Here is a 22332-nt window from a genome sequence, read left to right on the forward strand (position 1 = left end):
GTTGTTGAGTTGTATGAGCTGTTTGTATATTTTGGAAATTAAGCCCTTGTCGGTCACATCATTTGCAAATATTTTCTCCCATTCTGTAGGTTGTCTTTTCATTTTATGGTTTCCTTTGCTGTGCAAAAGCTTGTAAGTTTGATTAGGTCCCATTTGTTTATTTTTGTGAGAAAGCATGTATGTTTTGGTTTCATTTGGACTGGATAATATTTTCTAAATTATCTTTAGTTAACCATATTTTTTACTTTATTTGGGATTCTAATATATATCTATGTATTTTATCATCATATTATTCTGTTGAAAGTTTTATGCAGAAGTTTATAGTAAGCTGATTTTTTTCCACCAAAAATTTTATATGCAGAAAATTCTCTCCTCTTTAATGCTCAGAATATAGGGCATTCTGTTTAGTAGTGTTACTGTTTATACCAATCAAGTGATAGCAATTTAAAAATTACTTTATCAAACCTATGCCGAACAGAATTTCACTCCAATTTTTTGAAGACTCATCAGGTATACATAAGGATTTTGAAGCAGCCTCTTAGAATCATGACATCAATTGGCCTTAGGCCGTATGCGTGGAGGAGAGTCAATTAAAGGTATTGCCCATAGAAATCTGCACAGAACAATTTTCTGTTTTAGTTGACTGAACAATAGGAAATAGCATCAGAGTATCATTTAATACATAAAGGTTACTTTCAAATAAAACTTTTATTGCCATCTATAAGAAAAATTCTTAACTTTCAAGTGTGATTGGTAAGTTCATCATTTTTATGTAGTGTTGTGTTTTCTCTAGCATCAGCTTTAGAGACTCCTTTACTTAGCACTTTTGTTAATGAGAACAGCAGTGATGATGAAATCCCCAAGATAACCCTAGTGTTGAAATATCATCCAAATCACGCATGTGCTTATTGGGTCAGGTTTCCCCCACTGTCAGAGTTGGAGAAGTACATTAACTTTTTCCTGTCTTGTTACATTACCGTGAACAGGCCCTTGCATTCTGGAACATGAAAGTAGCTTCATAAGATGCTTACTTAGATATTAGTGAATTCCAGTTGGCATTGAGCTGTGCATGTGCAAAGAAAGGGGTAGAAAGGGTAAGAATTACATGGGGGGTAATTACGTGGGGTAGAAAGGGTAAGAATTAGAATCAGCGTTGTGTGGCAGTAGAAAGAATGTGGACTCTGGAGTGTGTAGCCCGGATTAAACTATGCATTGGCCAGTACGACTTCTGTGTACTTGGACACGTTCCTTAGCAACTTTGAGTTTCCTTGTGTGTGAAATAGAGATCATGATACCAACTTCAGGTGATTATTGTGAGGTTTAGTAAAACAATGTATGTTGCAGTAGCTGAGCAGTTACTGAGAAGGTCTTAAGTGTTAGTTGAATATGAATCTTTACTCCTTGTATTCTCACAAAGCTTAACTTGGTTTAATGACACTAAAAGAAAAAAAAAAATCAGTGTAAAGAAGATAGGAGATTTTCTAGTGTGCAGTGTTTTATGTGGATCCTTTATGGCAACAGGAATAAAGCCAGTGCAAGGAAAATTAATTTCACACATTAGCCTTCTGCAAATGCCTCCTGTTCCAGGATTTCTCTGGCCAGTATCACTTAACCCTGAGGTGAAAATGAATATAGCAAGAGGGAGAAACAGTTGTTCAATTTATTACAGTAACCAAGCCATCAAATTAAACATGTTATTTATAGTGTTTCTAATTGTCAGCCTAATTGGCATATTTTTCAGGCTAGCATGCGAAGAATTTAATCGGCAGCCCATTCTTTCCACAGAGGTTTAAGGTTGTATCCTGGACAAGAATTCAAGCACCAGAGTCTCTTCTGCCTCCTCTGGGGATCCATGTGCACAGCAGGAGGGTTTGTAGAAACTGCTCTAAGCTGCCCATTTGCATTTGTTACGCAGTGCTAAGCAATAGAACTAAATTTGTGGTTGGTTTTCATGGGATTAACTGAGCCCAGTTATTGTAGGAGCATAAAGGAATGGGCATGATTATATTAGATGAATCACTTGTTAGCTATTTAAATAAAACTGAGCTCTAAAAAAAAAAATGTTTATAAATTTGTGATGAATTATGAGTAGTTGGTTTTTATATTTTATGTGAATTCCACATATGGTTTACATCAGTATTTTAGCTTTGGCTTATTTTCTTTTTAATCCCTGAGGTTTCCAGTGACTTTTCATGATGAATCTCTTAACCTAGAATTCAGGCTGGTGCCTAAATATTGATGGATATTTGGATAGATACCTCCAACATGGTTTCATTATTCATTTTACTACCTCAATTAATATAATCTAGCTTTGGATGCTGTAAATCGGAAATTTCCACATAACTTCTGTATTTTTTTATGAGTCATCATTAGCAGCTCTCATTTGTAATATGCTTATACCACATATTGGCACAGAAGCACCATTTTTCAAAAATAAGCAATTTACTAAGAAATTAATGCTTTGATTTAATTGATTTATGTCAGAAATTCCAATACTACTGAGTATTGTTTCCTGAATAAATAGGGTCATTTCATCCATTTTTTTCCAGTACATTGTTTTGTATGAAAGAGTACTTCTGTAAATGAATCTATTAAGATAAACAGTTTTACTCAGGAGAGAGGTTATTATTTTGATAGTTGCATTTTTTTTCATTTGTTTCCTCTCTCCCCTCCTTAAGTGCATTCCAGAAAACACCATATAGTCTGTGATTGATGTCATTGGTACTTACATTATGGTTTGTCAACTTTTTTTCCTTTAATTATAAAATTTTTAATTCTGAAGAATTTTAGACATGCCGAAAATGCACCATCGAGGTTTAACCAATGTTTTGCCATATAGGCTTCAGATACTTTTTAAAAGAAATTTTATTCATGTGGTGAAAATCCTGACCACTGCTCTCTGCCCCCTTCCCTAGAAGGAGCAGAGCATGAGTGTGTATATGGTGTAGTATGTCTTAAAAGGTTGCAAGATATAGGTGTTCTGTATACTGTACTTGATACATTCTGCCAGAGCAGATTGTAACATGAGTTAAGAAAATCAAAGGCACTGATTTTTTTTTTTTTCCTACTTTGGAAGGCATGCTGATGCCCCCCCATGAACTAAAAGTGGTCTCAGCTGAAGATGCTCTTGTCCTAAATGGATTACCATTCCATTCCAGTTCTCAATGCCTTGATCCATTGTGTGTCCACATGTGTTATTCCCATCAAGGGATGGTCTTAGGCCTGAAACAGGAACAGAACTGCCACTTGGTCTGCTGCTAACTCCCCCCACCCCCAACCTTTCTTCCCATCTTTGGAGGATTCCCCTTGAAATCATGATGAAAATCTGAAATTCCAAGAAGACCTAGACTTTTATCTATTTTTCTTTATTGTGTCTAAAACAGTTTCTGGTATGTACTAGGAATTCCATAAATATTTATTGATTAAATGAATGAGTCATAGATAATGAGAACTTTTCCCATTTTCCTGAGATTTTTAGAATTTCTTCATTACTCCATCCTAACCTTTCATCCACGACCTTAATTTCTGACTTTGCATAGCCAAAGGACTCCTTGGAGGCAGCTCTGTACTTAAGTTTTCGGTGCTGATGTACCTGCATCTAAATAGGGGCCAAGCAACGATTTTCTCCATTTTTCAGTGAAAATTTTCAAACATACAGGCATGTTGAGAGAATTGTATAGTAAACGATCATATACCTACCACCCAGATTCTACAATTAATATTTTACATATTTATCATGTTTCTCCACCCCTTTTTTATTATATGCATTTCAAAGTAAATTGCAATCATCAGTACACTTCACCCTTAACATATCACATCATGAGTATCATTAAATAGAGTTCAGTACTTGACAGATCTTTCATTTGCTTTTTGAGGTAAAATTTACATGCAGTGAAATGTGTTAAGTCCCAAGTGCACCATTTGATATGTTTTGAATAAACCTTAAACTAAATATAGAATGTTTTCATCCCCTGAAATTTCCCTTATGTCCCTTCCCAGTCATTCGCCCGTCCCCACCCCCAGAGGCAATCACTGTTCTGATTTTTTTCCACTGCAGATTAGTTTCAAGCAACCGATTATTGGCAAATGCTTTTTTCCTCATTAAAAAAAAAAAAACATTGTTTGGATTTGGTCACATGCATAGGTGCCCTGCGTGAAGGTTGAATGAGCAGTCCATCTTCCATTTTCACATCCATGCAATTTTCTGAGGCTATAATAATTTAACCATCTTCTAATTCCTTTCTCACAGTTGCAGGTAAGCTAAGGGAAGAAGAAGCTGTCCTTAGAAAGTTAGATAAGCACACCATTTCAGAAATAATATCAGCCAGCATTTATTAACAGCATACTTTGTAGCAGGTATTGGGCTAGACATTGAGGATGCCAAGATGAATAAAACATGCAGATGTAACAGCACAGGAGATTGACACAAAAGCCAATAACTATTAGTCATTTGTTTACTATGTTCAAAAAATAGTTATTGAGCCTCTCCTGTGTGCCAGGCAGTGGGGATATAGCCCTGAAAAAGACAAACATGGTTCCTGCCCTCAAGAGCTTCAACCTAGAGTTGAAGGCAATCCTTAGTGATTTTAAGTGTGCCCAGTATCCCAAATCAGAAGTACAGTGTGTTACAGGAGTGTATAGCAGGCAGATGGAACTTAGGCCTGCTGGGAGGTTGTAGGCAGTCAGAAAAGCCTTCCTGGAAGAAATTGCCTTAAGCTGATAATCTAGAGGACAAGCAGGAATAAACTAGGTAAAGCGGATTACCTGCAGGAGTTAGATTACAGGCATGTGGAAACAGCGCGAGAAAACAAATGGCAGGTTGGAAAATGGAAATAAGGCATAGAGAGCAAGGAGGAAGGTGCCAGAAAGTGAAAGCTTGAAAAGGAGATGGAGCAAATCCATCTTGGATTCTTGCAACATTTATCAGGAGAAGGTGAAGGTATTTGACATTCTGAGCCATCATCATCTTCACTCTTCACTCCCTAGATAAAATTATTGGTTTATTGGATTAGCTTTTGAGTGTCGTTTAGAATTGGCTGCATTGTTGTTTCAGAAAGAAGCAATTCTAAGAGGACAAGTTAAAGAATCCTAGAGTTAAATGATATGACTAAAGGAATTAAATACTTGGGAATGTATTTCACTAAGGAGGTGTAGAAAAAAAAATGATATGACAAAGTTTTGGTTTAATCGACTTCTTAAAATACGCAGCTCTGTCTAGTCTGGAACCCTGAGACCAAACCTGAAAGGGATCACAGGGATTCTTTGACCAAAGGCCTGAATTTAGCCGTCTACTTCAGAGGCCCGAGATCAGCCCAGGGCGTGCTGCAGGGGTAACCATTCTCACGAACAGGCCTTCCCTGAGTAATTTAAAAATAACTAAATGTGGCCAAGTTCTCACTTTCATATCACTCTGATTTTCTTGCATTTTTTAATACCTTGTAATCAAATTGAGATGCCATAACAAAAATAATAGTCCAATCTAAAGATTGCTGTGAGATATTAAAAAAAAACAAACCTTAAACGCAACATTTTGTTCATCCCAGATTTTATAGGGAAAAAAACGCAATAACTCAGCTGTTGCGTTGAACTGCATGCTATTGCAGATAAAATCTCCATTACCTTTTTGTAAATTTAATTACATCAGTCTAGTGGGCTCCATGCAGATATTTACTTTTAGTATAATGGATTTTTAAGGGAAAATGTTCCATGAAAGCATTGAGCATTGAATATTTCATTTGAAAGCAAATGCTAAAAGTTTTTTTTTTTTTTTAATTTTTATTTATTTTTGGCTGCATTGGGTCCTCGTTGCTGCGCACGGACTTTCTCTAGTTGCGGCGAGCGGGGGCTACCCTTCATTGCAGTGCTCGGGCTTCTCATTGCGCGGTGGCTTCCCTTGTTGCAGAGCACGGGCTCTAGGCGCACGGGCTTCGGTAGTTGCGGCACGCGGGCTCAATAGTTGTGGCTCGCAGGCTCTAGAGTGCAGGCTCAGTAGTTGTGGCGCATGGGCTTAGTTGCTCCGCAGCATGTGGGATCTTCCTGGACCAGGGCTCATACTGTGTCCCCTGCATTGGCAGGCAGATGCCCAACCACTGTGCCACCAAGGAAGCCCTAAAAATATTTTTATAACATTCAATATTGAGACTTTGAGAAAAAGTAAAAATATCCTTTAAAGGATTAAAAGTAGACTTTTACAGCCTTCAGCTATGAGGAGTATTTAGAATTTCACACTAATATTAATATTAATATATTATTGATAAATGCATTAGAGTGAGGGATAACTCTGCTAACACTTTGGCTGATTTTTTTTTCTGTGTGAGATTATATTAATGTTCTTCATATTGTGTGACATGACTAAGACAGCTCACCCATTTAGTGACAAGACCAGATGAACACATCCATAAATTTATAAGGATCAAGATATTTAAACATATTTCAAAACAAAATTAAGGCACCATCTTACCTATACCTTTGGTATAGGTAGCACGTTAAACACTTTGCTGGAATTCTCAGTTCTTTTGAAAGAATGGAAGAATTGTCTGAATGTGTGCTGACTCCTTAGACCCTCTCACTGAAGATCATTTTGGGTTAATTATATTAATTATATAATATACTATATTATATATTATATACTATAATATATAATATATATAATTATATATATAATATATATATTATATATTATATATATAATTATATATATTATATATTATATATAATAATATATATATTATATATATAATATATATAATTATATATTATTATATATAATATATATTATATATATTATATTATATATATAATATATTATATATAATATATATTATATAATATTTATTATATATATTTTATATATATTATTATATATATTATATATATTATATAATATAATATATAATATAATATTATATAATATAATATTATATAAATATTATATTATATATTATATATATTATATATTATATATTATTATATTATATATATTATATATATTATATATATTATTATATATTATATATATTATATAATATATTATATATAATATATATTATATAATATTTATTATATATATTTTATATATATTATTATATATATTATATATATTATATAATATAATATATAATATAATATTATATAATATAATATTATATAAATATTATATTATATATTATATATATTATATATTATATATTATTATATTATATATATTATATATATTATATATATATTATTATATATTATATATATTATATTATATATTATATATATTATTAATATATATTATATATATTATATATATTATATATAATTATATATTATTATATATAATATATATTATATATTATATTATATATATTATATATAATATATATTATATAATATATTATATATTATTATATATTATATATATTATTATATATTATATATTATATATATTATATATATTATATATTATATATATAATTATATATATTATATATAATTAATTATATAATATACTATAGTATATATTATATACTATAATATACTATACTAATATATAGTATATAATTATATTATATCACATAGCATTAGATTTTAAATATATGTATATAGGTATATGTGCTCATGGCAAGGGAGCAATACATATTTGCTAATAATTCATTAGCAGTATCTAACGAATCCATGTTTGTCCCTAAAAGCAGTCATTATGGGAGCTCTTTTGATCCCTATTTGATGTCTTCAGGAGGAAGTTTTTTTAGAACAAAAATGTCAATTTAAATATGATCTTCCAATTGGCCAATTTTTGATGAACATCAACTATGACATGTGAATGTTTATCACTTTTGCATTTCATATGTTGCCAAAATGGATTAATTACCTTCCTTTTCTAATAGCTGTGTATAGTACATTATATTAACTCCCTTTAAAGTATTATTTCTCTTATACGTTTGTACATTTAGTTTATTTTGTAACCAGATGGTGGAGGATGGTGTTGATAGTATGTAACAAGAGCAATTTATATGAAGAATGAATATTTGCTTTTACTAATGATAGTAAGAATTTAAAGTGCTTTCTTATTAATGTGGAAGGAAACTTCATCTATTGTTATTCCTACCAGTTCTTGCAAACCATGTATTACTGATTAGTACTTAACGAATGTTAAGCCTGGGACACTGTGCATTTAAAAAAAAAAAAAAAAATTCGGACTTCAGAAAACCAAAGGAGGCCTGTCAGTAAACATTCTGAACTAATCAAAAGCACAGTAAAAAGTTTATAGGTAAACGTCAGAAGACAAGTCGAGTCAAGAGTGTTCCGCAAGTCACAGGAAGTTTCCCCCCACCCCCGCCACCAGCACCCTCATGGAGGGGAGGTTTTCTGTGTTGTCGGGTGAGAAAGTAATGAGAGGGAAACCACAGAGCTGACGCAGTAAGACAGGTGTGAGAGCTTCCAATTTTGTTGCTGTAACAATCGCTAATGTCCCCAGGGCTCCCACACACCAGTGAAAGAGTAGGCATACAACAGCTCGGGAATGAGTATTAATGCTCTTGACAGTTTTAACTTTCGTATACTACTAACTAGCAGTTGATGCCACGCTATTTCAGAGAAATCCTTGGTACTAAAGACCACAACCTAGTACGGAATTCCCAGGACTGTCTGCTTTTTTTTTTTTTTTTTTTTTTTTTTTTCCCGTCAAGCCCCAAGTACCTATTTCCTGCTCTGTAGAACTTACCTCATGCTGACTTTCCATAAGGAGCAGCTAAGAAGGATGTGTCCCAGGCCCCAAATGTCCATCTCACCTGTTGCTTATTTGTAAGACAGCAGCAAACTAAGGGAGAGTGTGGACAACGCTGGTGAAGATGTGGCTTCTGCCTTTATCTCCATGTTCTAGATATTCCAATGAAATGGACTATGGTTTTTTCCATGACAACAATTTTTTGCCTATGACAGAAAAATTTTGCTTTGATAGATTTGATTATTTTTAAGGATCTGAGACCTGCTTCATGATTGATGAAATATATGGTAATCATTTAAGACTCCAAAGAAAAGGGTTAGCAAAAAATTAGAACATTAGAATCATGCAGGTCTTAAAAGATCATCCAGAGTATTCCATAATGCTCCCATCCCGGTAAATGACCTATACCCTGTGTTTGAATAGCAGCAAATCTGTCTTTTTAAGCAGCCCATTGCATCTGGAAAGCTCTATCTAGTCAAATCTCATATATATGTATATATATATATATATATATATATATATATATATATCTGTCTCACTGAAACTGTCTGCTGCTCCTTACTCAGTGCATGTATTTTAATAGCTTTGCCAAAGCAAAGGCAGGTTTCACTGTGTGCCCCTTTCCTGATTCAATAGCCTTGATTCTGCATTTCTTCATTGTAATTATTTAATCCTCACTTGTCTTACGGGTTAGGCACAAAATCTGAGTCTTCCTTTGCTCTGATTTTGGCTTCAATTATCTCTACTGTGTAACCAATAATTCCCATAAACTTCATCTGCTACTCTAATTTGGCTTTCATCAGCTCCTGGATTTCCAAATGTATCTGATGCATTTCTGGGACAACCTTCCAAACATACGATATCCTAAATTAAATAGTATCTTCCCTTCCAGAACAACTCTCCTGCCCAAAGACAGACTTATTTTATTGTACTACTATGTTTCTAGTCTTCCAGGTTGAAAGTATATTTTGTTAACTTTTTATTTTGACATACAGTCAATCCTCATTATTCACAGATTGCATGTTAGTGAATTCGTCCACTGGATAAAATTTTTAACCCCCCCCCCCAAATCGATACTCGCGGTGCTTTTGCGGTCATCATGGACACGTGCAGATGGGTGAGACATTTGAGTTGCCCAGTGTGCCCAGTTCCCTGCCGAGGTTGAACAGGGGAACACTGTGCCTTCTTGTCTCAGCTTAATACTGCAAACAAGTGCTCTTTTCACGGTCTATTCAGTGCCACATTTTCCACATTTTTGTGGGTTTTTTTCTTGGGAATTTTGCTATGCAAAATGGCTTCAAAGTACTGTGCCAAAGCACATGAGCATAGTGTTCCTGAGCATAAGAGAGCTGCAAAGTGCGTTAGGGAGAAAACCTATGCGCTAACAAGCTTCACTCAGGCATGAGTCATGAGTCGTAGTGCTGTGGGCCAATGTGAGTGAATCAGCAATATATATTAAATAAGGTCTAAACAGAACACACATAAAACAGGTTTTGTATTGATCGGTTGAAGAAAAAAAAAAAATACTGTGACCAGAGGCTCGCAGGAACCTAACCTTTTATCTCTCTTAGGAGCAAGGCTTCAATGTTTCCTAATTCTGTGTTGACAGAAACTTCATAGAACATTACTGCTGGTAATGAGAAAGGACTGTCATTTCAGACTTACAGAAAAGTTGCAAGAAGAGTAAAGTGAATTTACGTATACCCTTCATCAGGAGTCCCCAAATGATAGTATTTTACCACATTTGCTTTATCCCCCCTCCCACCCTCTCTATGTCTATGTGTGTGTATGTGTGTATACACACACCTATAATTCTAACATATATCTGTATCATTTGCACTTAAATGCTTCAATGTGTATTTCCTAAAAATAAGGACATTTCCTTATATAACAATACAGTTATCAATTAGGAAACTAACATGAATTCAGTATTCCCTAACCTGTAGATCCTAATTTACCCCTTGCCGCAATAATACTGGATCATGGGTTGCATTCAGATGTCATGTCTCTATAGCCATCTGTAATTCAGTACAGTTCCTTAGTCCTTGACATTAATATTCTTGAGGAGCATACATCAGTTATTTTGTAGAATAATGTTTCTTCATGATTAAATTTTTTTTAAGATTTTTAAAATATTTATTATTATTTATTTTTGGCTGCGTTAGGTCTTTGTTGCTGTGCACAGGCTTTCTTTAGCTGCGGTGAGCGGGAGCTACTCTTTGTTGTAGTGCGCGGGCCTCTCATTGCGATGGCTTGTCTTGTAGCGGAGCACGGGTTCTAGGGCACGTGGGCTCAGTAGTTGTGGCTCACGGGCTCTAGAGCGCAGGCTCAGTAGTTGTGGTGCACGGGCTTAGTTGCTCTGCGGCATGTGTGATCTTCCAGGACCAGGGCTTGAACCCGTGTCCCCCGCACTGGCAGGTGGATTCTTAACCACTGCACCACCAGAGAAGCCCTCGTCATGGTTAAATTTATATTATGCTTTTTTTGCAGGAATATTACAAAAATGATGTGTCCTCCTCAGGACATGGTATCAGGAGGAATAGGTTATTGATTTTGTTCCATTTCTCGTAATGTTAGTTGATCACTTATTTAAGATGGTGTCTGCCAGGTTTCTCCATTGCAAAATTATTGTTGATGTCCTCCAGCCAGAGACCCCCTGGGAATACACCTCTGGTTAAACAAAGTTGGGTTTGTTGGCTCAGGACAACAAGGGAAAGTGCACACCATGAGGAACCGTGGGGCATCTCAGTAAGAGTGTATTAAAAGGTGCTTATTATCAGATTTGGACTTATACAATCAATTATTGGGGGGAGGTTTCAAGGAAATGTGGTTTTACTCTAGAGTGGGTGCTATCAAAATGGGTGGTTTCACTGTTGGTTATATTAATAATTTGTATATAGGAGACGAGGAATGGAGCAAAGCTAAACCTGGTTTGATAAAGAAGCAACACTCACGTCAGTGGGGAGAGGAGGATGTTGGTCATTTTTTGTGGTTTGGACAGTATTCTTGTTTTTTTTTTTTCTGTATCCACATGTGATTATGGAGTGGTTCTGTTTTTGTTTTATTCCAGCATGGTCATAGAGCATCTAATATTGGTGTTCTATGAAATTATTTACATTCAGCAAGGGAACACCATCACCTAGGTGTGAGAGCCAGATCTGCTCCTGTTTGATAATAGTCAGGGACTGATTTTTTTTCTTGTTTATTACTATTTTTACCCTTTGTTAATTAATGTAAGCATCCCTACTGAAGTAGGTAGGTGGGTAGACAGATGGGTGAGTGGCTGGGTGGATGAAAGTACAGATGGATGGGAAGGGAGAGAGCGCTTCCTCACAATAGAAAGTTAATTGATAAATGTAAAAAATGATAGAAATAGAAAATCATTATTTGCCAACTGTAATAATTTGAGGCAAGGATCTTCAATAGATGCTCTAACTAGTGGATGAAAGGTTGAGGAACAACAGGACACTTTATAGTCTCAAAGTATTTCCATACAAGATACCTATCAATTACAAAAGAAAAATAGCTATTTTATAAAGCAGAAAAATTGTAATCACTCTGGTGTGATGGTGGTGGTGGTACAAGCCAACTTTTACTGAAAAGTTACTGTGTGAGAAGTACTTTATATTGATTTAATCCCAATGAGGTAGATAGTATGGACATTCTGAGGTTTTTAAAGGCTTATGATCTAGCCCTGGATATGCCCTTGATGTTTAACCAAGCCAGTATTCAAACCCAGGATTCCTCTTAACAGCCATACTATGCCAGCTCTTTCTCGTATATATAAAATCTGTCACTCAATTTCCCGTTAAATGTCTCTCCTTTGCGCCCCTTCTTTTCCCGCTGTAATCAGGGCATAAGCTCTCTTTACCTTGTGTACGGATTACTGCCACAGTTTCCAAGTGATCCTCCCTATTCCTGTTTCTTCTTTGTCATATCTGCCGTATGGAGTGTTTCCCTTTGTATCTTTCCGTAAGATCACATTTATCATGTCATCACCATGCCTACTTCATCAAATCCACATCCCTCGTTTTCAAGACTTTCAGTAATTTGGTCCCATTACCATAATTTGATTCCCTATCCCATTAGGAAGTTTTGTTCACAGACCCCTACCCCCTAAGGTCCAGGTGGTCTTGTCCATCAGGAAAGCTCTCTTTTCTACCCTATTCTTTTTCTGAATTCTACTCATTTTCAAGTCATAGCTTCTCCAAAATCTTTCCCCAGCTAGGGCCTCAAAATCAGTCTGGTGTCTAGAACGTGTTCCATTCAGTTTAATATGGAATTGTTTTCTGTTTTCTACAGGTGCCTTAGTTTTGACTCTGTCTAAAGCAAGTTCGTTTGCGTTGGGGACCATGCAGTGTTTTGTTTCCCCAACACCCAGCTGAGTGTTGGGTACATGGTAGAGTCTGAACAAACGGAGAACTGGCTGACTGATGAATTACTCTAAACAGACAGGTCAGCCAAGTGCAGGGAGACCCCTGTAAGTAAGTAAGTAAGTAAGCTGCATTTTGGACATGGTATGAAAATGTTTTTCTTGGAGTTGACTGAAGTGGATGATGAATTGCTTTTGTTCTGTATGTTCCTCTGTATGTATTCTTTCCTCTCCCATTTGATTATGAGAAATAAATGCTGTTGACCCCCAAATTCCCAGAACACAGAGGAACAGCAAAAGACTGATAATTTATAGACTAATTATAATATAACCCCGTACATCGTACAACAAACTACACTACCTGGTGTTCCTCTAACACATCCTGAACTTCTTAAGCCCTCCTCATTTTCCTCATGCTGCTACTCTTCTAGAAGATATTTCTTCCTTTCTACCTGAGAAAATCTTGTCTATATTTCAAGTCCTAACTTAATTGTCATCTTCTCTGATAAACTCTCCCTGATCATTAGACAAAATTAATCATTCCTCTCTTCCTGCTTTAGTAGCGTTTTGCTTATCCCTCTATTCTAGAACTTGCTATGCATTACTGGGAACCCCATTCTTAGCTGACTGCTGTCTGGCCCCAATATATTGCGAATGCTGAGGGCAGTAGTTGTGGCACACGGGCTCAGTAGTTGTGGCTCACGGGCTCTAGAGCACAGGCTCAGTAGTTGTGGCGCACGGGCTTAGTTGCTCTGCGGCATGTGGGATCTTCCCGAACCCAGGCTTGAACCCATGTCCCCTGCATTGGCAGGCGGATTCTTAACCACTGCGCCACCAGGGAAGCCCAGGATCTAAGGTTTTATTCTCATCATGCTATTTTTATCTAAGATTTTTTTTTAATTTATTTATTTGGTTGCCCTGGGTCTTAGTTGCAGCACGTGGGCTCCTTAGTTGAGGCTCACCAGCTCCTTTGTTGCGGCATGCGAACTCTTAGTTGCGGCATGCCTGTGGGATCTAGTTCCCTGACCAGGGATCAAACCCGGGCCCCCTGCATTGGGAGCGCTGAGTCTTAACCACTGCATCACCAGGGAAGTCCCTATCTAAGACTTTTCAATTCTATCTTTTTAAGACCCAATATTAAATGTTATTATTTTATGTTACTAGTTTTTTTTTTTTCATCTCCTCTATTAACTTTAATCACATTTTCAACATGCAGCCAAGAATGAAGCTTTGACAGCAAGCCATAAATTTACACAAGCAAGCATTCTCCCTTTTCTGCAGTAGCAACACTGAGATGACACAAGAGTTGAGTATTTTCTTTCTTGTGCCTTTCTTTACTGAAGAGCAATAAAAAAAAAAAGACCTGAAAGATTTATCCATACCTCAGATTCATTTGCCATAAATCTCTTAAAATTATTGCATTTAATTCTGCTTGGTTTATGGCAAATAAAAAATCAACTTAGTTCCTCAATTAGATTGTTAAATGCAGATTTTTAAAGATCACAGTGATGACAGAACTGGTATATGTTTCATCTTAATACACCTGCTTATGAGAACAGACATTAAACACTAAAAAGGATTTACATTTAACATGGATCATTTGCCATGTGGGCAAATACTTCTGGTTTACTCAGAGCCAGAATCTTTATATGGTTCCAGAGGGACGCCTTGGCAGATTTTGCTGATTACTCATTGAACAGTTGAAACATGTATAGACATTATTTATCTTACAAAGCTTACCCACAGCAAAACACATGTAAAAATGAGGTAAATCTATGGGCAAGATTATGGTTCTTGGAAAGGTTAAAAGTCAACTATTTTTGGTAAGCTTTTCCTTGTGAGCACATTTTAAAAGCTGAAAATATGAAGTGCTGGAAGGCCACAAACTTAACAAGCATGTCTTGTCATCCAGTGAAACACGGCATTACGCTGCCATGCAAAATCTGCAACTTCTCCCAATAGGCCATTCAGAGACCAAAGTGGCTCTCTTTGAAGAGCAGAGACAAAGTTTTGACTCTCTTCAATGTGGTCTCTGCTCCCAGGACAGTTGTTTCTCAGTACATTACTCATGGAATAACACTGTACACATTCCTCCAAGAGCCAGGGAGGCTCTGACAGGCAACCACCATATCGGCCTTCTGAGCCACAATAATAAAGTAACATTAACCCTGCATAAGAATGAATTAAATTACTTTTCTAAGAAGTCTGTATTTACAGTTCTCCGAGTTAATCAATGGAAACTAAGACCAATCCTCATTAACAAAGCGCATGTTTATACCATTTTCCTCCTACTTCTCCCCATTTATAGATATAGGCAGATACAGGACTTAAAACTGGGAAGATGTGGCATTCTTCTTCTAGGAAACAGCTAAGACTCCGGTAGCAGTTTCTTTTTTCTGCAGAAGAGTGCCACTGAATACATTGCTAATAAACTTGAGGCAGAGGCTAAGCGGTTTGGTGGGAGCGGTTTCTGAGGGGAAGTTAATGTTTTCTCATCAGTTTGTCACTGTTATGGTTCAAGTTCTCCAAAGGCTGGACATTTTGCCAGGCCCTTCTCCATCTCGGCGTATTGGTCTTTAAGCCTCTCCATGGATTTTCTGTGCTCTTCGTCCACTTCAGCCTATTCGCTGTGTTGTTCTTTCATGAAATCCTCCCACTGCATTATATGCTGTTTCTCACTAGCTATTAAATGGTCATTATGCATCTTTTTTCGCTCCTGTTCCCTCTGTTGGAGTCTACAGACCGAGTCAGTAGCTGCTTGCAATCTCTGGAGAACTTGGTTTAAGTTGTCTTGCATCGTTTCCCTACACGTGGGAAGAGTACGCTCATTTGTTTCATGGATCATGTTCTTCAAGTTTTCAAGAACTCGCATTTCTCGAAGACCACGTTTTTCTTCAAATTCTTTCACAAAATAACGGGTTTCACCTTGGATAACTGGTCTGTGATCTAACAGCCTTGAATGAATTTCTCCAAGATCCTTGATAATGAGGTGGGCTGGCGAGCCCCCGGTCCCCAGCGAGTCCTTCTTCTTGCCGCCGCCGCCGCCCGGGGCGGCCTCAAAAACCCACTAGTTTTTAAAGTATAATTGACATACAACATTATTAGTTTCATAGATACAATTCTATTATTTTCTTTGTTTACATACCCAGAAGTGGAATTGCTGGGTCATATGGTATTTCTATTTTTAATTTTTTGAGGAACCTTCATATTGTTTTCCACAGCTGCACCGATTTACATTCCCACCAGCAGTGCATGAGGGTTCTTTTTTTCTACAGATCCTCACCAACACTTGTAATTTCTTGTCATTTTGACAAAAGCCATTCTGACAGGTGTGAGATGATAACTCACTATGGTTTTGGTTTGCATTTCCCTGATGATTAGTGATGCTAAGCATCTTTTCATCTACTTATTGGCCATATGTATGTCTTCTTTGGAAAAATGTCTATTCAGATTCTCTGCCCATTTTTTAATTGGATTGTTTGTTCTTTTGTTGTTGAGCTGTATGAGTTCTTTGTATAATTTGGATATTAACCCCTTATTTGATACACGATTTGCAAATATCCTCTCTCTTTTTGCTTTCTTGTTGGTTTCATTGGTGTACAGAAGCCTTTTAGTTAGATGTAGCAACTAATTTATTTTTAGGCTTAGCTGTATATCTACCAGTTTATTTACACACCAATACTTCTTGCATCTCAAATTTTCTTCTACCTGAAATAAATCCTTTAGAATTTCCTTCTAAAGAAATAAGCCACAGAATAGAGAGCTCAGAAATGAACCAACATTTATATGGGCAATTAATCTACAACAAAGGAGGGAAGAATATACAGTGGGGAAAAAGACATCCTTTTCAGTAAATGGTGTTGGGAAACCTGGACAGCTACATGCAAAAGAATCAAACTGGACTACTCTCTCACACCATGCACAAAAATAAATTCAAAATGAATTGAAGACTTAAATGTAAGACCTGAAACCATAAAGCATATATAAGAAAACATAGGCAATAACTCTTTGACATCAGTCTTAGTAATATTTTTTTGAATATGTTGCCTCAGGCAAGTGAAACAAAAGCAAAAATAAGCAAATGAGACTACATCAAACTAAAAATCTTTTGCACAGTGAAGGGAACTATCAACCAAATGAAAAGGCCGCCTACTGAATGGGAGAAGATATTTACTGACAATATATCCAATAGGGGGTTAATATCCAAACTATATAAAGAACTTGTACAACTCAACATCAAAAAACAAACAACCTGATTAAAAATGGGAAGAGGATCTGAATAGACATTTTTCCAAAGAAGAAATACAGACGACCAGCAGGCATATGAAAAGATGTTCACCATCACTAATCATCAGGAAAATGCAAATCAAAACCACAATGAGGGCCGCTCCGCCGTCCCGCCGTCTGGCCCTGCGGACCCACCACCGATCCACCGACGGATTGCCGATCTGCCCAGCTCTCGCGTGCACCATGTCTGGTTCCTCCAGCGTCGCTGCTATGAAGAAAGTGGTTCAACAGCTCCGGCTGGAGGCCGGGCTCAACCGCGTGAAGGTTTCCCAGACAGCTGCAGATTTGAAACAATTCTGTCTGCAGAATGCTCAACATGACCCCCTGCTGACCGGAGTATCTTCAAGTACAAATCCCTTCAGACCTCAGAAAGTCTGTTCCTTTTTGTAGTAAACTGAATCTTTGCAAGGTTTTTAAACCACTTTTCATAAACCGGTGAATATTCAAAGGAAAGCTAAATCTGAAGCCTGTACAAAAGCCTGTCTCTATAACACGTGCCATACTATAAAGACTTCTACTTTTGTCAGTCTACCTCTCTGAATATTCATGAATTTCTGTTTCACAAGGGTAATTATTTTATATACACTGGTGGCAGCATACAATAAAATACTTAGTATAAAAGTTAAAAAAAAAAAAAGAAAACCACAATGAGATATCACCTCACACCTGTCAGAATGGCTATTATCAAAAAGACAACAAGTGTTGGTGAGGATGTGAAGAAAAGGGAATCCTTGTGCAGTGTTGGTGGGAATGTAAACTGGTACAGCCACTATGGAAAACGTATGGAGGTTCCACAAAAAATTAAAAATACAACAACCTTATCCAGCAATTTCACTCCTGGCTATTTTATCCAAAGAAAATGAAAGCACTAATTAGAAAAGATTTATGCACCCCTATGCCCATTGCAGCATTATTTACAATAACCAAGATACGGAAGCAACCCAAGCACCCATCAGTAGATGAATGGATAAAGAAGATATGGTGTGTGTGTGTGTATACACACACACACCAATCAAAATAAGTCAGATAGAGAAAGACAAATACTGTGTGATTTCACTTACAATGTGGCATCTGGGAAACAAAACAAATGAACAAACATAACAAAACAGTATAGATACAGAGACCAAACAGGTATTTGCTAGAGAGGAGGGGTGTAGGGAGAGGAAAGAAATAGGTGAGGGAGATTGAGGTACTAACTCCCAGTTGCAAAATAAGTGAGTCACAGGTATGAAATGTACAGCGTGGGGAATATAGTCAGAAAGTATGTAATATCTTTGTACGGTGATGTATCTTAACTAGACTTATCGTGGTGATCATTCTGAAATGTATAGAAAAAATCACTATATTGTGTAACAGGAACTAACATGGGTTAGTTGTAGGTCCAGAAACAAACAAACTCACTCATAGAAAAAGAGACCAGATTTGTGGTTATCAGAGGGAGGGGTGAGCAATGGATAAAGACAGTCAAAATGTACAATCTTCTAAGATAAATAAGTACTAGGGATGTAATGTACAACATGGTAAATATAATTAACACTTTTATATATGAAAGAGTAAATCCAAAGAGTTCTCATCACACACAAATTTTTTTCTACTTCTTCAATTTTGTATCTATATGAGATGATGGGTGTTCATTAAACTTGTGATAAGCATGATGTATATAAGTCAAATTATTATTCTGTACACCTTAAACCTATATATTGCTATATGTCAATTATGTCTCAGTGAAACTGGAAAAAATAAAATAATTGATACGAAACAAAGAAGGCAGGAAACTCACTTTTTGTTTTTCTAAAAATATCCTCTTTTGCCGAAAGATTACTTTGTTGCTTATTTAATTCTAGGCTGACAGTCTAGATATTTCTTTTTTTTTAATAGATCTTTATTGGAGTATAATTGCTTCACAGTACTGTGTTAGTTTCTGTTGTATACCAAAGTGAATCAGCCATATGCATACATATGTCCCTGTATCCCCTCCCTCTCGAGCCTCCCTCTCATCCTCCCTGTCCCACCCCTCTAGGTCATTGCAAAGCACCGAGCTGATCTCCCTATGCTATGCTGCTGCTTCCCACTAGCTAACTATTTTACATTCGGTAGTGTATATATGTCGATGCTACTCTCACTTCACCGCAGCTTCCCCCTCCCACCCCGTGTCCTCAGGTCCATTCTCTATGTCTACATCTTTATTCCTGCCCTGCCAATAGGTTCATCAGTACCATTTTTTTTTTTTTTTTTTTTTAGATTCCATATATGTGTGTTAACATACGGTATTTGTTTTTCTCTTTCTGACTTACTTCACTCTGTATGACAGACTCTAGGTCCATCCACCTCACTACAAATAACTCAATTTTGTTTCTTTTTATGGCTGAGCATTATTCCATTGTATCTGTGTGCCACAACTTCTTTATCCATTCATCTGTTGATGGACACTTAGGTTGCTTCCATGTCCTGGCTCTTGTAAATAGTGCTGCAATGAACATGTGGTACATGTCTCTTTTTGAATTATGGTTTTCTCAGGGTATATGCCCAGTAGTGGGATTGCTGGGTCATATGGTAGTTCTATTTTTAGTTTTTTAAGGAACCTCCATACTGTTTTCCATAGTGGTTGTATCAATTTACATTCCCACCAACAGTGCAGGAGAGTTCCCTTTTCTCCACACCCTCTCCAGCATTTGTTTCTAGATTTTTTGATAATGGCCATTCTGACTGGTGTGAGGTGATACCTCATTGTAGTTTTGATTTGTATTTCTCTAACAATTAGTGATGTTGAGCATCTTTTCATGTGCCTCTTGGCCCTCTGTATGTCTTCCTTGGTAAAATGTCTATTTAGGTCTTCTGCCCATTTTTTAATTGGATTGTTTTTTTGATACTGAGCTCCATGAGCTCTTTGTATATTTTGGAGATTAATCCTTTGTCTGTTGTTTCATTTGCAAATATTTTCTTCCATTCTGAGGGTTGTCTTTTTATCTTATTTATGGTTTCCTTTGCTGTGCAAAAGCTTTTAAGTTTAATTAAGTCCCATTTGTTTTTATTTTCGTTACTCTAGGAGGTGGGTCAAAAAAGATCTTTCTGTGGTTTATGTCAGAGTGTTTTTCCTATGTTTTCCTCTAAGAGTTTTATGGTGTCTGATCTTACATTTTGGTCTTTAATCCATTTGGAGTTTATTTTTGTGTATGGTGTTAGGGAGTGTTCTGATTTCATTCGTTTACATGTAGCTGTCCAGTTTTCCCAGCACCACTTATTGAAGAGGCTGTCTTTTCTCCATTGTATGTTCTTGCCTCCTTTGTCGTAAATTAGGTGACTATATGTGCATGGGTTTATCTCTGGGCATTCTATCCTGTACCACTGATCTATATTCCTGTTTCTGTGCCAGTACCATACTGTCTTGATTACTGTAGCTTTGTAGTATAGTCTGAAGTCTGGGAGCCTGATTCCTCCAGCTCTGTTTTTCTTTCTCAAGACTGGGCTATTTGGGGTCTTTTGTGTTTCCATACGAATTGTAAAATTTTTTGTTCTAATTCTGTGAAGAATGACATTGGTAGTTTGATAGGGACTGCATTGAATCTGTAGATTGCTTTGGGTAGTATAGTCATTTTCACAATATTGATTCTTCCAATCTAAGAATATAGTATATTTCTCCATCTGTTTATGTCATCTTTGATTTCTTTCATCAGTGTTTTATAGTTTTCTGAGTACAAGACTTTCGCCTCCTTGGGCAGGCTTACTCCTGAGTATTTTATTCTTTGTGTTGCAATGGTAAATGGAATTGTTTCCTTAATTTCTCTTTCTGATTTTTTGTTGTTGGTGTATAGGAATGCCAGAGCTTTCTGTGCATTAATTTTGAATCCTGCAATCTTACCAAATTCAATGATTAGTTCTAGTAGTTTTCTGGTGGCATCTTTAGGATTTTCTATGTATAGTATCATGTCATCTGTGAACAGTGACAGTTTTACTACTTCTTTTCCAGTTTGTATTCCTTTTATTTCTTTTTCTTTGATTGCCATGGCTGGAACTTCCAAAACTATGTTGAATAATAGTGGCAGGAGTAGACATCCTTCTCTTGTTCCTGATCTTAGAGGAAATGCTTTCAGTTTTTCACCATTGAGAATGATGTTTGCTGTGGGTTTGTCATATGTGGCCTTTATTATGTTGAGGTAAGCTCTCTCTATTTCCACTCTCTGGAGAGTTTTTATCATAAACGGGTGTTGAATTTTGTCAAAAGCTTTTTCTGCATCTGTTGAGATGATCATGTGGTTTTTTTCTTCTGTTTGTTAATATGATTGTATCACATTGATTGATTTGCGTATATTGAAGAATCCTTGCATTCCTGGGATAAACCCCAGGAATTCGTGTGTGTGAGTGCGTGTGGCTTAATAGTCTTTGAAACTTTTAATTTGCTGAAATTCATTAGGCCTTGTTAGAAATTATGCTTCTCAAGCACTAGGGGTCACAGCGCGGCATGCAGTATCTTATTCACAGTTCCCCGAGCAGGGATCGAACCCGTGCCCCCTGTAGTGGAAGCATGGAGTCCTAACCACTGGACCACCAGGGAATTCCTTGTCAGACTTTAAATAAAATGAATTTGCACTGCTAACCTACAAGAGGCCAAGCTTGTGATTATGAATATCAAGGAGGTTGTTTTATCTTCCACCTAGTGCGAATGGTATAGCAGCAGGTTTTCTTGGTGATGAAGACTGATTTCTGATTCACCCTCATACTGAAGGTCTTAGCTCTTTGGGGTCATGGCCTTTTGCAAGGATTTCCTGTTAGACTTACCACTTTGGGGCTCTGTGCTTTGTGTCCTATCTACCCTGCACCCACAGAAGACAAAAATCAACACTAGAGGTCACCAGGGCTTAGTGGGAAATAACCAAAAGCTGGCCTCAGGGATCCCTTATTTTCTGAGATTACTGCTTTCACTGTGCCTTGGGCCTCTGTGCATTGCTTAGTTTCATTCAAA

At 36.6% G+C, this 22332-nt stretch overlaps 2 protein-coding genes and 1 pseudogene across 2 annotated transcripts in view; 2 read left to right on the forward strand and 1 right to left on the reverse strand.

Moving 5' to 3' along the window:
• The window catches only part of NWD2 (NACHT and WD repeat domain containing 2), a 201612-nt gene that overhangs the window by 51074 nt on the left and 128206 nt on the right, over positions 1-22332 (forward strand). The gene's annotated exons all lie outside the window — the stretch shown is intronic.
• On the reverse strand, positions 15358-16776 carry LOC133092471 (biogenesis of lysosome-related organelles complex 1 subunit 5-like; annotated as a pseudogene).
• On the forward strand, positions 17492-17959 carry LOC133092086 (guanine nucleotide-binding protein G(I)/G(S)/G(O) subunit gamma-5-like). Its single transcript, XM_061191309.1, has one exon. It carries the CDS (start codon positions 17556-17558, stop codon positions 17760-17762), a length of 207 nt encoding a protein of 68 aa, XP_061047292.1. The 5' UTR covers positions 17492-17555; the 3' UTR covers positions 17763-17959.

Source organism: Eubalaena glacialis, chromosome 5, assembly GCF_028564815.1.
Source record: "Eubalaena glacialis isolate mEubGla1 chromosome 5, mEubGla1.1.hap2.+ XY, whole genome shotgun sequence".
Lineage (NCBI taxonomy): Eukaryota > Metazoa > Chordata > Mammalia > Artiodactyla > Balaenidae > Eubalaena > Eubalaena glacialis.